Source organism: Alosa sapidissima, chromosome 15 (genome assembly GCF_018492685.1).
Source record: "Alosa sapidissima isolate fAloSap1 chromosome 15, fAloSap1.pri, whole genome shotgun sequence".
Classification (NCBI taxonomy): Eukaryota; Metazoa; Chordata; class Actinopteri; order Clupeiformes; family Clupeidae; genus Alosa; species Alosa sapidissima.
The window spans coordinates 6,639,190-6,654,944 of NC_055971.1; the positions used below are offsets into that span (position 1 = coordinate 6,639,190).

At 49.5% G+C, this 15,755-nt stretch overlaps 1 protein-coding gene across 4 annotated transcripts in view; it reads left to right on the plus strand.

Annotated features, from left to right (window-relative positions):
* The window catches only part of lekr1 (leucine, glutamate and lysine rich 1), an 80,583-nt gene that overhangs the window by 61,110 nt on the left and 3,718 nt on the right, over nucleotides 1-15,755 (plus strand). For all 4 annotated transcript variants that reach the window (XM_042064306.1, XM_042064307.1, XM_042064308.1 and 1 more), the window contains 4 exons: nucleotides 1,860-2,063; nucleotides 9,786-9,879; nucleotides 11,301-11,465; nucleotides 12,826-13,125. In XM_042064306.1, coding sequence (XP_041920240.1) covers nucleotides 1,860-2,063; nucleotides 9,786-9,879; nucleotides 11,301-11,465; nucleotides 12,826-13,125 — 763 coding nt within the window. The remainder of the gene's footprint in view (nucleotides 1-1,859; nucleotides 2,064-9,785; nucleotides 9,880-11,300; nucleotides 11,466-12,825; nucleotides 13,126-15,755) is intronic.

Consider the following 15,755-nt stretch of genomic DNA (forward strand, 5'->3'; position numbering starts at 1 on the left):
TAATGATTCACCCCTGAGCTCTGCCACGGTGTCCTTTCAACACATCACCGCTCCATGACCAGCAGTTCAGATGAATTCCTCAGAAGTCGGCCGCGCTAAGAAACTTGGACTAATAAAGGAGGCGACCCTATCAGTGTGGGCTGGACGTTTCAATGCGACGGTCAACTGAGAGCACTTGAGACTATGACCACAACGTTTTAATGCACCAGTACGCCCCTGATGGACACGTCAGGAGGACCTGTTTTATAACAAGCATATGATTCATTACGTTCACTCAAATGAAAGTAATGCCTTCAGATTCAGTAAATCAATTCCAACTGCATTTAGAGTAAGAGGAGGATAAATTCCGAATGCTTGTCACGTAGCCCTTGGCCCCTGCGTGACTCATAATGACGCTGATGGCTTCTCTTAGCACCTTGCTGTGTGACATAAGACAGTGTAGTGTTCCCATGTCTCACAGTGGGCCACTCAGCCCCGGAGCAGCAGGAAACACCCTGATCAGGTAATGCTCAGTCACTCCACACCACCTCCCACTAACCACCTCCTCCTCCACCTGCCACCGCTGTCACTGTTGCTGCCGCAGCCTCCATTAACTCATTGAATGCCAAGCTGTTTTCGGGAGCTTTGTCCTTGAGTGCCAGCAATCTAGACCATTGTTGATGATTTTTGTACAGCCATAGCATATTCTGTGTTATAGCTATGAACACATACAATAGCTCGATTAAAAGGTGAGACTTTAAGCTCTCAGGGGGTGCAAATTGTGTATTTCTACATGCCTCTGTTTCTGAGAAATCCCAAGCTAAACAGTGGCTAGTTTTCATCAAACTTGCTGTTTTTTTCTAGAAATGGAGATGTAACGTCTTTCATGAAATATGAAGTGTAGCCTGTTACTTACTTGTGTAAACTTTCCGGGAAGTGATCAGCGAGACCTGGCGAGACTGCCACCTAGTGATAAACCCACGAAAATGGCCTGGTTTTGACCTGACGTGCATGCGTCACTGATTCGACCCAAAGCGGCAACCGAGTTATGATAAAATGTCCAGATTGTGCATTTTCATGAGTTTCACGATCGTCATATATTTCATTTCCATTCATCACAGAGTTCCCAAAATCACATATAAGGTGTGTTAGAGTGTCTAGTTTCGTAATTTAAAAAAAAAGCTAAAAACGTAATATTACACTCAATGAGTTAAAGCCTTTCCTGGAATGTCTGGTGATGGAGTGGTGTGGTGGAATGACTGTGTGTGTGTGTGTGGGTGGGTGTGAGTGTTCTAGTGAGTGTGTGTGTGCGTGTGAGTGTGTATGTGTGTGTGTGTGTGAGTGTGTGTGTGTGTGTGTGTGTGTGAGTGTGTGTGAGTGTGTGTGTGTGTGTGTGTGTGTGTGTATAGTGTTTTATTGGGTAGTTCCTCCTCTCTTTTCCTGGACATTCCTGAATGAGACTTGGAGAGTGAGTGAGAGAAAGACATGGGGAAGCCAGAAGTCTCTCCAGGAAGTCCCAGTTAGGGGAAGCTGCTTATGTTGGGACTAGCATGTTTGGAGGCAGGTCCGTGGGAAGAAGGCTGTTCTCCCGTAGGACGAGCCCCCTGCTCTTTCCGACGCTTGCCTTCCTAATCGGTCCCAATCATCGCAGGCACGTGTAACACATTCAAATAGGGTTTTCCAACACAGTTGCACGGAGCCTTCCACTAGTGGAAAGATCATGTGCAGGCAGGAGATGCTTTGCAGAGATAAGTTGTGAATTATCTCTGTGTGTGTACATGTGAGTGTGTGTGTGTGTGTGTGTGTGTGTGTACGTGTCTGCGGGGGTGTAAATCGTTGTGTGTGTCGTGAGACTCCACTCTCATTTGCCTCCTCCGCAGGCTGTCCCAAGACCTGAGGGAGAAGGAGGCGAGCTGGTTGTCGTGCCAACAGAGATGTGACGCGCTCCAGGAGCAGCTGTTGGCATGGCAACGGAGGCAGGAGGAACTGACCCGCAGGCTACGGCGGGCGGAGGGCGAGAGCGCGACCCGGGGAGAAGCCCTGCAGCAAGCCGCTGACCGCACGGCTGCCATGGAAACGCAGAGGTCATGACCTATTTCACCTGTTTTTGGTTCACCTGACCTGACCGCCGAAGTGCTCACAGCCACATCTCTGTCTGTCTTCACTAACCGTGACCTACTTTTCACTTTCTCTTTTCACTTTCACTTTTTTTTTACTTTCTCAGCTAATTATTTCTCACTGTTGTGTACAGCAACTTTCTCTTGTTGTGATTACAGTGTCAGCGCCCCTATTTTCTCCTCTTTGTCTCCCTGTATGTCTCTCTCTGTTCTCTCCTGAGTGTCTCTCTCCATCCCTGGCCATGGTTGGGTTGGGGCGTCTTTTGTTGTTGTATTTACTGTCTGCCTCGCCAGCCTCATTAGAACTCACACAGAGGTCCTCGGTGCACGAGTGTCTATTCCCACCTGTCTGTCATTACCTGTTTACATTGAGGGCCCTCGTATTGTGTGGGTTTAATTCCCAGCTGTCTGCCTCTCAGTTCATCAGTAAGTGCTGGATGCGCCCCCTCCCCCCTCAGTGATGCTTCGCTTCTCCCTTTGTATTTCCTGCTCAACTCTTGAGTCACCACGACTGCTGTTCCTTTTCACCTCTTGTGTGCGGGTCTTTGTTTTTCTGTTCTTCTGTGCAGCTGTTTGCATTTGTGTTTGTGTGTGGTGCAGGTCTTTGTGTTTGTGTGTGGTGCAGGTCTTTGTGTTTGTGTGTGGTGCAGGACTTTGTGTCTGTCTCACGCTTGTCAGCTTGGCTCTTAAGCCCACTTCTTGTGTTGGCCTGTGCTCTTGTCCTCTCTGTGGGTCTGCAGATCTGCAATCTTCACCTCAATAGCCTGCTCCACCCTCATCACCACCACCCAATTACCCAACCACGCCCGCACTCCTCCCTCTCCTTCTCATGCCCTTGCGCCTCCTTGGCTCTGCACAGACCTGCTGGAAATTCAACCTCAGGAAGTCTGACTCATGTGTCCTCCATGCCTCGTCTGAAGTCGCCGCTCTGCTAATGCCATTAGCCGCTAGCGGTCTGTGCTCGCCGCTTTTGGTGGCGGTGGGGAGAGGCCAAATTGATCTGGGGCTTATGCAACAGCACTCTGATTGTGTCTCATGCGAACGCTGGCATAAGCCTATCCAGCGCGCTCTCCCTCTCACACACCTACTTGCATCACGTGGAGGAGCCCATCACGCTATGGCTAGCTGCGAGGCTAGCGGCAGAAGAACGTAGATGTGTTTAATCAGTTTAATTTTAGGCGAAGGTGTGTCGCGTTAAGACTGTCATGGAATCTGCTGGATGAGTGAACTTGACTGACCCTATGACCCTGAGACCTTATGTAAGGTAACGGCAGGCAGGGCTTTCCACGACTTACTTACCTAATTCAATCAACACAGTCATGCAACTGCGCGCCAAGACGCAAGAGAGAGTCGCAGATGTGAGGACCTGAAGCTTGCTCTGGAGAGATGAAAAGTTACCAGAAGCTACTGAGCCCGTTTAGGCGGATGAACAGCCTTTGCAGAGAGATCTGACTGCCGGCGTCCTCAGATTCACTTTTTCCCAACTTCAATGGCAGAATCCCCTTTTATGATCTAAGATGCATGGAAAGCTTAGAAAATGTCAGACATCTTTTTTCCCCCATCAAAGTAAAAGCCCTTAGTTACACATCCACAAAGTGTGCCCTGGAATGGCCTGAGCCGCAGAAGGGTTCCAGAGCCTCACTGAGAAAACAAAGAGAAGGTTCAGTGTTTTTGCAAAGCCAAGGGAAGTGTGGACACAAGGAGATTTAACTGAGTGTCCTCACGCAGTGTCCTGGCCAAACAAACTTTTCCGAGCCAAAGCTTAGGGGATACAAACGCACCCTTACACACACACACACACACACACACACACACACACACACACACACACACACACACACACACACACACACACACACACAGGCACTCATGCAAGCATACTCATGCACATATGCTATCACACAGGCACATAACACACTCATGTACACATGCTAGCCCAAACACACTCTCTCACACACACAGACTCAGAGTTGCAAACTACATTCACGCACACACACATACACGCACACACTCTCTCACACAGACACAGACTTGCAAACATACATTCACACACACACATACTCACACACACGCATCCACACTCACGCTCAGGCCTCCAACCCAAGCCTTGTCTCGCTAATTAGCGGAGGCATGGTGTGAGTGTCCTCTGTGTGTGTGTGTGTGAGTGTATGTGTGGGTTTGGGGCCTGACCTCATCTGACCCAAGCGAGGACATTTAGTCCCCTTTTGCTCCCTCGCACGCACGGCACTGCCCCCTCCATGCCGCAACTATTCTGGCCCCACTGTCATGGAAGGGAAAGAGAGAAAAAACAGAACAAAAACCCTCTCTCTCTTTTTCTCTCCCTCTTTCTCTCTCTCTCTCTCTCTCTCTCTCTCTCTCTTCTCTTCTCTCCTCTCCTCTCTGCAGCCAGTGGGCACACAATGACGCTGTTGATGTTTTCCCTCTGTTGCACTGGAGGGCGGGTGGGGGGAAGCAGAGAGAGAGGGAGAGAGAGAGAGGGAGAAAGAGAGAGGGAGAGCGGGAGAGAGAGAGAGGGAGAGCGGAGGGGTGTGTGGGTGGGGGGTGATGAGGCTGGCGCGGCTACTTCAGACAGCGTCTGGCCTGGCATGCACACGGCTGGGGTCGCGGGAGCGCACACTGTACGCCTGACAGCCCTCGCCCACTCTCTCTGCCGCAGGCGCTCACACACACACACACACACACACACACACACACACACACACAGCCAGCTGAGAGGACCAGTACACAAATATCTCTCTCTCTCGATCTATCTCTCTCTCAGTCTCTCTCTCTCTCACACACACACACACACACACACACACACACACACACACACACTCACTGACAGTGACAGGCAGAGATCACAGACACAGACGACATCTGGTGAAGAAGGAAGAAATGTATACACAGCACAGACACACTGAAATTGACTGACGGACACTCAAGAATCATAAATCATGGTGCACACGTATAGATAAACACTGTCTCCCAGATGGACAGCAGGATTGACAGATGGACCGATAGACTCGGATAGATGAACATCTCCTGAAATTCATTTTGTGGTGTGTGTCTGGCCGACGGATGTGTGTGCGAAGCGAAAGGGACCTTGACACGAGGGAGAGCTGAGAAAGACAGCACATTGACTGTGACCTGTCATGGGAGAGAGAGAGAGAGAGAGAGAGAGAGAGAGAGAGAGAGAGAGAGGGGCGGGGGTGAAGAAGGGGGGGGAGGGGACATCGGGGGGGTCTTCACGCGATGGCTCTCACTCGCCACCGCCTTTATAATCTAGTCTGTCCCCCGGAGTGGAGTGGACAGACACACCACCACGGGCGCTGCCATGCCAGGCGGGATGTCCAAAGGCTCTCCCGGGCAGCAGCGCCGCGATCCGATTATTGCCCAGGTTTCTTTGAAACTCAGTCTGTGCGTGGATTACGCCGAGTCGGGGCCCAAAAGTCCCCACCCACGCCAACAGGCCCAGACAAACAGGAGGCTGCTGGGATTAGCGGCACCATTTGTAAGTGTGGTTTAAGCGTAAAACCCTGACATTGAGATCATGGGTCTCACTGAGGATAAGCAGGAGCCACTCTTAAGCGCTTGCTTGTCTTGCAGTGAAACAGCAGTGCACGCTAAACAAGTTCATGGCCTTAACCATCATGCCAAGAGTAAAATTGTCCAGCACTGAATTGATTGTGTTGGTGTTGTTTGAGGCACACTTGTCCACCTCTGTCTAGTCCCCTTCACTCTGTTCTCATTTGCCATGCTTTCATTTTCTTTCATCTCCTTCATGAAGATATTTTTAGCCGTTTTTAATTTGTAGATGAATGTATATTTTTTCCCCCTTGCTGCTCAGCTGGGTCTGAAGCCGTGTGTCATGAACAGAGAGGGAACACGCTGTTAGCTGAAGTGTGATCAGTCTCGCGTCTCGCTTTCCTCCTGGGCTCCGTTTTAATAGGCTCGCGTCTTGTCTGCTTGTGATTGACACTGACGGGCCATCATCAATACCACTGCTTCCAGCGTCATGGGATCTAATGTCTCTAATTAGAAAAGGTCCAGGGATTAATGACATTGACGCGCGATTCGCCGGCGCCACTGACTTCATTAGCTGCTCTAGTTTGAGTGGAAACGTGGCGGGAGAGAACAGGAGAGGAAAAAGGGAACAAAACGGAACGCTAACCAAGTAGAAAAAGAGAAGAAGAAAGAGAAATGAAGAAGAAGAAGAAAAAAAGCAGTAACCCGCTTCTAGTGTGGCGTGTCTGACAGAAGCTGCAGCGACCAAAGGCGAAGAGGGCAGAGCTGGACACATCATTATAATCCGCAAGAGTCTGTGACCTTATGTAGTCCCCAGATCTCACAGAGGGAAACAACCCAGCTAGCTGGTGTTCAAGAGAAGCAAAAAATTACAAAGCAGGAGGTGTGAGGTGTGTGTACCGTATGTGTGTGTGTGTGTGTGTGTGTGTGTGTGTGTGTGTGTGTGAGAGGAAAAGAGTGTGAGTGTACTCATGAGGAAAGAAATGGAAGGCTGGAGCAGAATGGAGAGGCTGGTGAGTGGTGAAGAGAGGTCTGAGGGGACAGCAGCAGCGGCAGCAGACAGGTAAGGCTGGCTGGCACGAGACAAGCTTAATGGCTGCATTTTAGGGGGAAGAGATGGGCAGCGGCGGAATAAAAAGCCTCACGGAGCAGGAGGAGGGAAAAGAGCTGAGGAGGCAGAAGAGGGAAAAGTTGAGAGTGGAATCTTCAGACGAACGACTTCAGAAAGAATTAGGGTGGATTTAGAGAGAAACGGCGTTGGACAGGGACTTCTTTAAAAATGAAGGGATAGAGAGAGCGCGTGTGTGTGTGTGAGAGAGAGAGGGAGGGATGGATGGAAAATTGAAGGATGTGGTGCCGAGATGGGAAGGAGGGGAATTATTGTGAATCCGCCCGCTCGTGTGGAGGGAGGAAGCCTGCCGAGACAAGCACGCAAAGGTGGTGGGGGAGGCAGCGACAGCTGAGGTGCTGAGGTAGCTGTGGGATTTGGAGACATTCTCCCCTCCCCTCCCCTGCCCTGCCCTTCCTCCTCCCCATCCACACAAACACACGCAAGCACGCACACCACACATCACGACTGTCCCTACAGGGGGGCCAGGGCTTGTGAGTGTGTGTGTGGAGGGGGGGGGGGGCAGCTTTTCTTTCTCTCCACACACGCTATCACGCTTCCCGGGCTCTGGGGATGGTGGCTCTGGGAGCCGAGGGGCAGATCCAGTCAGGCCCGCCCGCCGCTCTGGGGGACTGGGGGGCAGCAGCAGCAGCAGCAGGTTTCACGGGCAGGTGAGAAGGTCAGGGTCGTGCCGTGGCGTGGCGTGTCGTGCATGCGTCTGTGGCACCGATTAGGCGGCCCAGGGTCCTGTGTCCGCCGCTGACAGGCGAAGCCTCCAGGAGATGCTCCAGGATTACTCTCAGCTGCTCCACCCTCGCTCCGCCGCCCACTCCGCACCCCTCCCTCTGACAAAGACGCCAGCGACTTTCCCCGTCTTTTGACCGTTCATTATTTATTTCCCCCCCACGCACTCCTCCATCCATCCTGAGAGCATTTGGTTTCTATCTGCCAGTCCTAATGCGCTGGCCGCTGATGTGATTACACAGAGGCAGTGGAGTGGGGAAGGCCCTGGTAGTGGTGGTTTGGGGGGGGGGGGGGCTGTTTTTCTTCTTCACAGCTCGCTCATTAAAGAAGAAGGTCCCAGAGAGCCACTCTTCACAGCTCCACCGTTAAAGGCCAACTTCCCAGGAGACGCCCTTCATATGATTTCCATCAAAGTGCTGTGTGTGTGCACGTGTGTCTGCTGGAGAAAAAGTGTGTGTGTGTGTGTGTGTGTGTGTGTGTCTTGGCTAAATGCAATCCAAGATTTATAAACACTTCGTGGCTGATCAAGTTGATGGTGCTCAGAGATGGCACATTAGTCCTGACGAGGGAGAGAATATCTAAATAAGTTCCATCCCTCCATTTACACTTCCACTGCACTCACACACATCCCATTCATGTGCGGGAGCGTGCATGTAGGCTGGCATGCCGACCAGATCAGATGTGAAACATGATAACATGATGCAAATGTGACAGGACAACCGTGGCCATAGATGCAGTGTGGCAGCCCACAGCCTTGGTAGAAGAAGTTTCAGTTTCACAGCTTTCTGCAACTATCTGCAAGAGGTGTTCTTTCCTACATTTTGTTTTGATTGTTTTGTGGGTGCGTGCGAGTGTGTAAGTTTATATTTGTCTGTGTGTGTGGTTTGCGTGCGTGTTTGTGCGTCAGGGGTGTTTTTCCCCTTTGTTTCACCACACCAAGATATGTGTGTTGTGTCTGCACTGCCTTACATTGTCTCTTGGGGAAAGTATTTACAAGCCACTAAGGAATGCACTGTAAAAATGTCATTTCCACCTAGCTGTCTGCCTGCTAACTGAAGCCAGTCTGAATTCCATCATAACAGATACTGCCACAAAAAAAACAAAAACAAATCAAAAGTAAATATCCCAACAAACAACCTGAGAAAAGCCTAAAGTGTATCTAAACAAGAGAGAGGCTCAGAGCGGAGGGGATTAAACATTAATTACCAGAGAAAATGAGGCCATATGGTTGGCTGTCAGACTGATTGGCATCAGTGCTGCCTGTTTCAATTTGTGCGGCAGCAGGGTGAATCGTAGTCGGCTCTTGTTGATCTCAAACGAGAGAGAGAGAGAATAAAGAAAATGCCAGAGAGAAAGAGAAACAATCATCTGGAGGATTTGTTTGTTTGTGTCAGCCACACCCAGAGCCTCTTAACGATCGGGCCCTGTGCCTCAGAGCAAAGAAGCCCAGACAGAGGGAAAGAGAGAGAGAGAGCAATGCAGGATTAACTAAGTGAGTCATGTGAGTGCGGAGCGGGGAATCACCCAGAGAGCGAGAGAGAGAAAAGGCAGAGGCCCAGAGGATTATGGGAACAACACGACTGGGCTGCCAGCGCCACACCACGCTCATCACGCTCAATTTTTTTTGTGCTTGGAAAACTCTCGAGCTATCACATGCCGACTGTCTCCAACACACTCACAGAGGATCAGATGTTTTGGTCTGAGGCGTGAGAATGTACACAGTAAACAGCATTATGCCGCCGCACGAGGACAAATCTCAGTGGGGGGTGCATATTGCCTGTCAAGTTTTGGTTGCTATCGTTTTTTTTTTGTTTTGGGTGGTGGGGGGGAGGGGGGTTGTTTTTGAGCGGACTTGGCTTTGCTGCTCGCTGTCTCATGACATAGTGCCACGAGAGCTCTGTGAGACGCGGTCCAGCTCTCCAAGGTTTTGAGGTTAACAGATGAGATTAAAGCGGTTTTTAAAAGAACCAACATTTGCCGGCAGATGGATAACAATCAGTCTCTTTATCTGCGACATCAAACGCTTATCAGTATTCATGTATGCTAATGTCTCATATTTCTGGAGCGCGGCGCACCTTTGAAGTCTGTGTAACAGAGAGCAGGCCGGCCGGTCGCCGTGACTCAAGGAGTTTAATATTCCCCTGCTCACTCACCTGCAGTATTGAGATGATGGGCTCAAGTATGGCCGGTCCCCTGCCTGAGTGATTCCCCATGGCAGCCTATTATGTGCGAGGCTCTTGAAACACCTGCCCTTTCATGAGATACTCTTTTGTGGGGCACATGATGAACCACGTGTGCGTGTGTGTCAGACAGGAGATGAGCGAGGCCCATGGTCGTGAGGTGCAGAGGCTGGAGGAGAGCTTCAGGAGGATGCTGCAGGAGGCGGAGCAGGAGAGGACTCAGGTACTAGCAGCCCACACAGCGCAACAAAAAAACCCACCAATCAGCCAGCGCCATACAAACATCAGCTTGACCCACATTTACCATCCATTACTCATACATGGATTGTACAGTGAAGTTTCTAATGAAAATCATAAGATGTAGCATATTCTGTAGATCAGATGTAAAATATGAAAGACAGAATACTTACCTGACTGAAACATGATCAGGACAATTGAACACAATTATTGTATGCTGTCTGACTGCACGCCTCTATGGAAATGCCCTTACATGTGTGTGAGCAGTCTCTTATGGTATATCCTGTGGATTGTGACCCTGAGACCCCCTCCACACACACACACACACACACACACATTACCTGCCATTTTGTCCAGTTGTGTCCTTGTGGGTCCAGCACTGCCGCTGTCTCTGGGTCTCAACAGGCCTGCAACAGCACACCAGATTCTGCTCCCCACACAGCCGCTTTAGCCACACCTCAGTGGACAGGGCCTGTCATGTAAGAGGAAACCAGCGGCACGCATTTGGCCTCCAAATGAACCAGCACAGCATGCCGCGCGGTCTCTGTCCAGCCACTCGTGCTCTCCTCTCCTCTGCCAGGGTCAGAGATAATGCCCTGTGCCCCTGCTACATTTTCATGCTGACTGGTTCAGCGTTTCTTTTTTTTTTTTTTCCCTCTGGTTCTTTGGCTCACCCTTGTTGTTCAGGGTCACTGAGGTTGCACCTCGGCACGACAGTATTAAGAGGAATGCCTTTTGATTTAGCAAAAATTACACAAAGCTCCCTCTGGTTTCCTGTCCCTGACACGGACGTTTACCCAAAGCCGAGGAAGCGGTCTCTTTCTTGCACAAACAGTCATGCTCATTCACACACTCGCAGACACACACACATGCACACACACCCTGCCCTACACCCTGGCACGCATCTCTTTGAAGAACTTGGTGGCCTTGGCTAGTGACGCCTAAAAATACATTGCATGCCACCGGCCCCCGGCTTTGTTGTCCATAATTGCTGTAACCAGCTCTTTTCTTTCCTGCCTCCAACAATTCAATATTTCTCTGCCCACTTTTGGTGAGAAATCCGTCTCTGGACAAAGACAGTCCACAATTACCATCACACTCTGCATACACCGCCCCCCCCCCCATGCGCCATTTTTATTTTTTCCTCAGAAACAAACAAGATCTGGGAGAGTCATCACCCAGAGAGCAAAATAAGATGCCGACTCAGGCACTGTTTATCTCCCGAGAGCCAACTCACACCAGTGTGCATACTCTCCTGACCACAGTCATTTGTATTGATTCCACTGAGCAGCATTTTTGGTCAGTTTGCTCATTTATCAATGTATGTTTACATGTAGTACATTAAATCAAGTACATTTTTGTGTATGTGTGTTTATGTGTGTGTTTGGCATGCATGTGTGCATTCAGATCCAGGCTGCTCTTGAGCAGCAGCGTGCCCAGGTGGGACTGCAGCTGAAGGAGAGGGAGGTTGAGCTGAGGAGGGAGGCAGCCATGGACCTGGACATCGAGAGACACAAGAACCAAGAGCTCCTCAGCAAGTACCAGCAGGAGAAGCAGCTGCTCCAGCTCAAGGTGTCCAACTCTTGTGTGTGTCTGCTAGTCCTGTTCTCAAGGTGTCCGACTCTTGTGTGTGTCTGCTAGTCCTGTTATCAAGGTGTCCGACTCTTGTGTGTGTCTGCTAGTCCTGATTTCAAGGTGTCCGACTCTTGTGTGCGTCTGCTAGTCCTGTTCGTGTTCATCGCTGCCTGTCTCCTCACTGCCATATTTTGTCTCATCCTTTGTTTATGCTGTCTGTTCACGATTCTCATTTCTACACATGCATGAGTGTTCCTCTCTCTCCCTCTCACTCTCTCTATCTCCCTCACTCTCTCTCTCTCTCTCTCTTGATTACACACATTCACTCGCTCCGCATTCATCCACCTCCCCATTCTCCCCCTCCTCTTGCCCTCTCTGGGTTTTTGGCCCTAAACACTCTTTTGTTCGGGGGCATAATTGATGTCTGATGAATGTCTGCTGGCTGCAGCCTGATACTGGTTGCGCATTGGGGCGGCGGTGGCCGGAGGAAGATTGGAGATGGCAGGCCTAGTGGTCTAGAAGTGACGTTGAAGGGTTTTGTCTGCGAGAGCCCCCAGGGTGAGATGGGATTGCGGCGGAGCCGGCTGAAGTCAGCGGGCTGAGCGAGTCCGTCAGGAGGGGTCTAACCCGGGCCACTATGGCACTGTGTCAACAGCCAGCCGCACTGTCTGCACTCCGAGGACGTTGATGTGTAGAGGAGGCGGAGAGACAGAGGAATGAGGATGGAGCCGAAAAGTCAAGGCGTTTTCATGTCACGTCATCTCCATGAACAATTCTTTTTTTAGGCAGACCATATAAGACCAGATGCTAGAAAAATAACTCCAGGCAGGAATCTGACTCTTTTAGCCTAGCCTAACCTAGCATGGCATAGGAGAGATTTTTGGAGGAAAGATGATAGGGGAAAATGTTTTACCATTATAATGTATACACTCACACTTTTCAACAATTTTGGGACAAAAATGACCACAAAAATGCATGGTTGTTAGTAGCTACTTTGTCGTAAAGTGCTATTTCCTAACTAATAGCCTCATTTTGCAGTCATCAGTTTCTGATTTGTTGGTAGGAAGTGGTCAGATTTCTGATTCACCTTATCAGTTAAAAATACCATAAGGTTCTTGTTTTTGTAAGGGTGGGGGATCTGCCAATACTTCCCCTCTATTTCCTACATCCCTGGGTTTAGCTGTATTAAGATGCTGACATATTTCATTACATGGAGGAATGTGGAATTTTGCATTATAATTATAGACTTTAATGAATAAAAACGTCATAAAAACAATCTCCTGTCTTAGCAAGCAAAGCTAGAATGCTAATAGCGCTAACAACAATCAAACAACAACAAATATCCTTCTCTCCTTAGCTGCCTTCCCTGGTGCAGTCAGCGACTCAGGAGCTGCAGAGGGAGGTGGTGGCTCTGGAGGAGCGCTTAGAGGAGGCGCGCCTGCGGCTGGCTCAGCAGGAGCATCGGAGGGAGGAGGAGGTGCAGTGTCTCCGGGAGGAGGCCCGTGCTCTGGAGAGGCAGCTAGCGCAGGAGAGGAGCGCTAGCCAGGCCGAGCTGCAGGGCGCGCAGCAGAGTCACCAGCAGAGGGCACTGCAGCTAGCCGAGGCCCTCCGAGAGCTGGAGCAGCTCAGGAGCCATAGCGCCGCCCTGCAGGAGGAGGTGAGAATGCAATCAATACACAGCCACACACTGATCACGCATACCAAGGTCATGCTTCTGGATTCATGTGAATGTGGATTCTGGCTTCATAGTGAAAGGACAGTAGGCAAGTAGTGAATAAGGTACAAGTCATGTATTCTCTTATTCTCTGTATATCAGAGTGTGTATCTGTATGATCAATGGAGCTGTAATATTTTTCCCAGCTCTTAAGCTTCCCATTTGATGTAGAATATCTTTTTGCCTCTTTCTTCCACAGCTTAGATGAATATTGAATGCTTTGAAATTAATTTTTTAAAATAAGTATTTATGTGGTAAAATGTGTCAAATGTTAATGTGACTTGTTTAAAATGAATAATGGATGAACTGTGTTGAAAAGCAAATCATTTTCAGACTTTTACAGACAGTACTGAAAATAAACAATTTTGAGAAAAATTGAGACAAGACAAGCGGAAATCTGAAATATTGAAGAGAATATTTTAAAGTTAAAATATCTCATGGTAGTATGAGTAGCCACAATGCAATATCAGCAGATTTTTTGTTTATAGTTTAATTTACATTTATTTCATCTTTCTTGTAACAGATTTGCCCTTTTGTGTAATGCATATAGCCACTGGACAAAAATATTTGGCAAATATAAGATATTGTGAAAAGTCAGAGAAGATGTTAAATTGGATTATAAACATATGATTTTGGGAGCTCTACTAACTGTAATATGTCCAAATTATATATCTCTCTCGATAATCTGAAGATGCCCATTCTGTGGATCTGTTAGAGGCCTACAGGCCTGGATGTGTTACTATACAAAGAAAGCTGATAATGGGAGAAGAAGCTGCTCCAAGATACTATTTCATGTGGAAAAGACAAGGAGAAGTGAAAATAGAAGTGCATGTCAAACATGTAGAGATAAGAGAGAGAGAGAGAGAGAGAGAGAGAGAGGGAGAGAGAGAGAGATGTGGGTGACTGTGTGTGCATGAGAGATGAGGATGACCTAAAGTTGAATCTTTCCAGTTAAACAGAGAGAGGAGCGACAGAGGAAGAAAAGTGGGGGAAAAAGAGGATAGACAGTGAGAGAGAGAAAAAGAGAGAGAGAGCAGTGGAGACAGCACTATGAGGCACTTCCTCTGTTGACACGCATGCCTGTGTCTCCAGGGGGCAGTCTGTGATTGCAGTCACGACACTCTCTCAGCTGTCTGCTCTGCTCTCCTCTCCTCTCCTCTCCTCTCCTCTCCTCTGCTCTGCTCGTCTCTCCCTGTTCTCTCTCTGCCCCCCACCACAGAAGCACCCGCCCAGACTCCAGGCCCACACCACGACACACACACACACACACACACACAATCAAAACCACACACGCACGCACACACACACACACACACACACACACAATCAAAAACATACATACACACACACACACACACACACACAAGCACACACACTAACACATGTGCACACACACACAATGACCCATCCACACACACACCAAATCAAAACCACACTTGCACACAGACTCACTCACACTAACACATATGCCCGCACACACACAAACAGCAGCACATAATGACCCGTCCACACACACACACACACACACACACACACATAAATCCATAATTGCCTGCACACAGACATACTCTTGCCCTCTCCCTGCAGGCCCCTTAACCCCCCCCCCCCACACACACACACACACACACACACACACACACACACACACACACATGCACACAAACACCCACCCCAACACCACGGGTGTAGCGTGCATCTCACCAGTTCATCTGGTTCAAGGTGCCGTGATGAGAATTTCACAGCTGACATACTCTTTTATACCAGCCTGAGAGCACGGCCCTCTCTCCTCTCCTCTCTCTCCTTTTCTCTCCTCCTCTCCTCTCCTCCTCTCCTCTCCTCTCTCTCCTCCTTTCTCCTCTCTGCTCGCCCCTTCTCTTTCTTTCCACTCCAAAGTCAGATGGCCTTTGTGTGGGCTGCATTGCGTTGCATTGGGAGATGGTATTAGGAGGCTGTGGCTAGTGAGTGAGCGTGATATGAAATCGATGGCCAGGGATGCTTCACGCCTCAGCCTGCTCTCACACATCACCTCTCTCAGCTGTTCATCTGTCCTTCCCATCTCCTGAGCGCTGAGATGTGAGGGCTGGACTGAAGCCTTGGAGCGGCCATTATGTATTTATGACCGAGTCCAGGTCACCTCAGGGCTGGGCACGGCACGGGACGCCGAGACTGTGCTGGCAGGCACAGCAATATGCAAACAGTGGTTTACTCATGCAAGAGACTCCTCAGAGCTCTGTGTGTGTGTGTGTGTGTGTGTGTGTGTGTGTGTGTTGGGTGGGGGGGGGACATTCTGCATGAAACCACATACCAACGCGCATTCTTTATATGCAAATAGTTTACTCACTCTGAATGCCATAGGCTTCAGTTGTCTTTTTCTCTTCCTCCTCTCTCTCTCTCTGTCTCTCTCCCTTTTTTCCTGTCTTTCTCTCTTTTTCCCTTGCTCTCTCTCTCTCTATCTCTGTCTCAGTGTGAGAGTAATTGCACACAGCTGGAAGTGCTCTGTTTTGCAGTGTGAGAGTTAAGCCCGTGATCATAACAGTGGGCTTGAGGAGGTGGGACGCGCCCGGCCGCCCGCC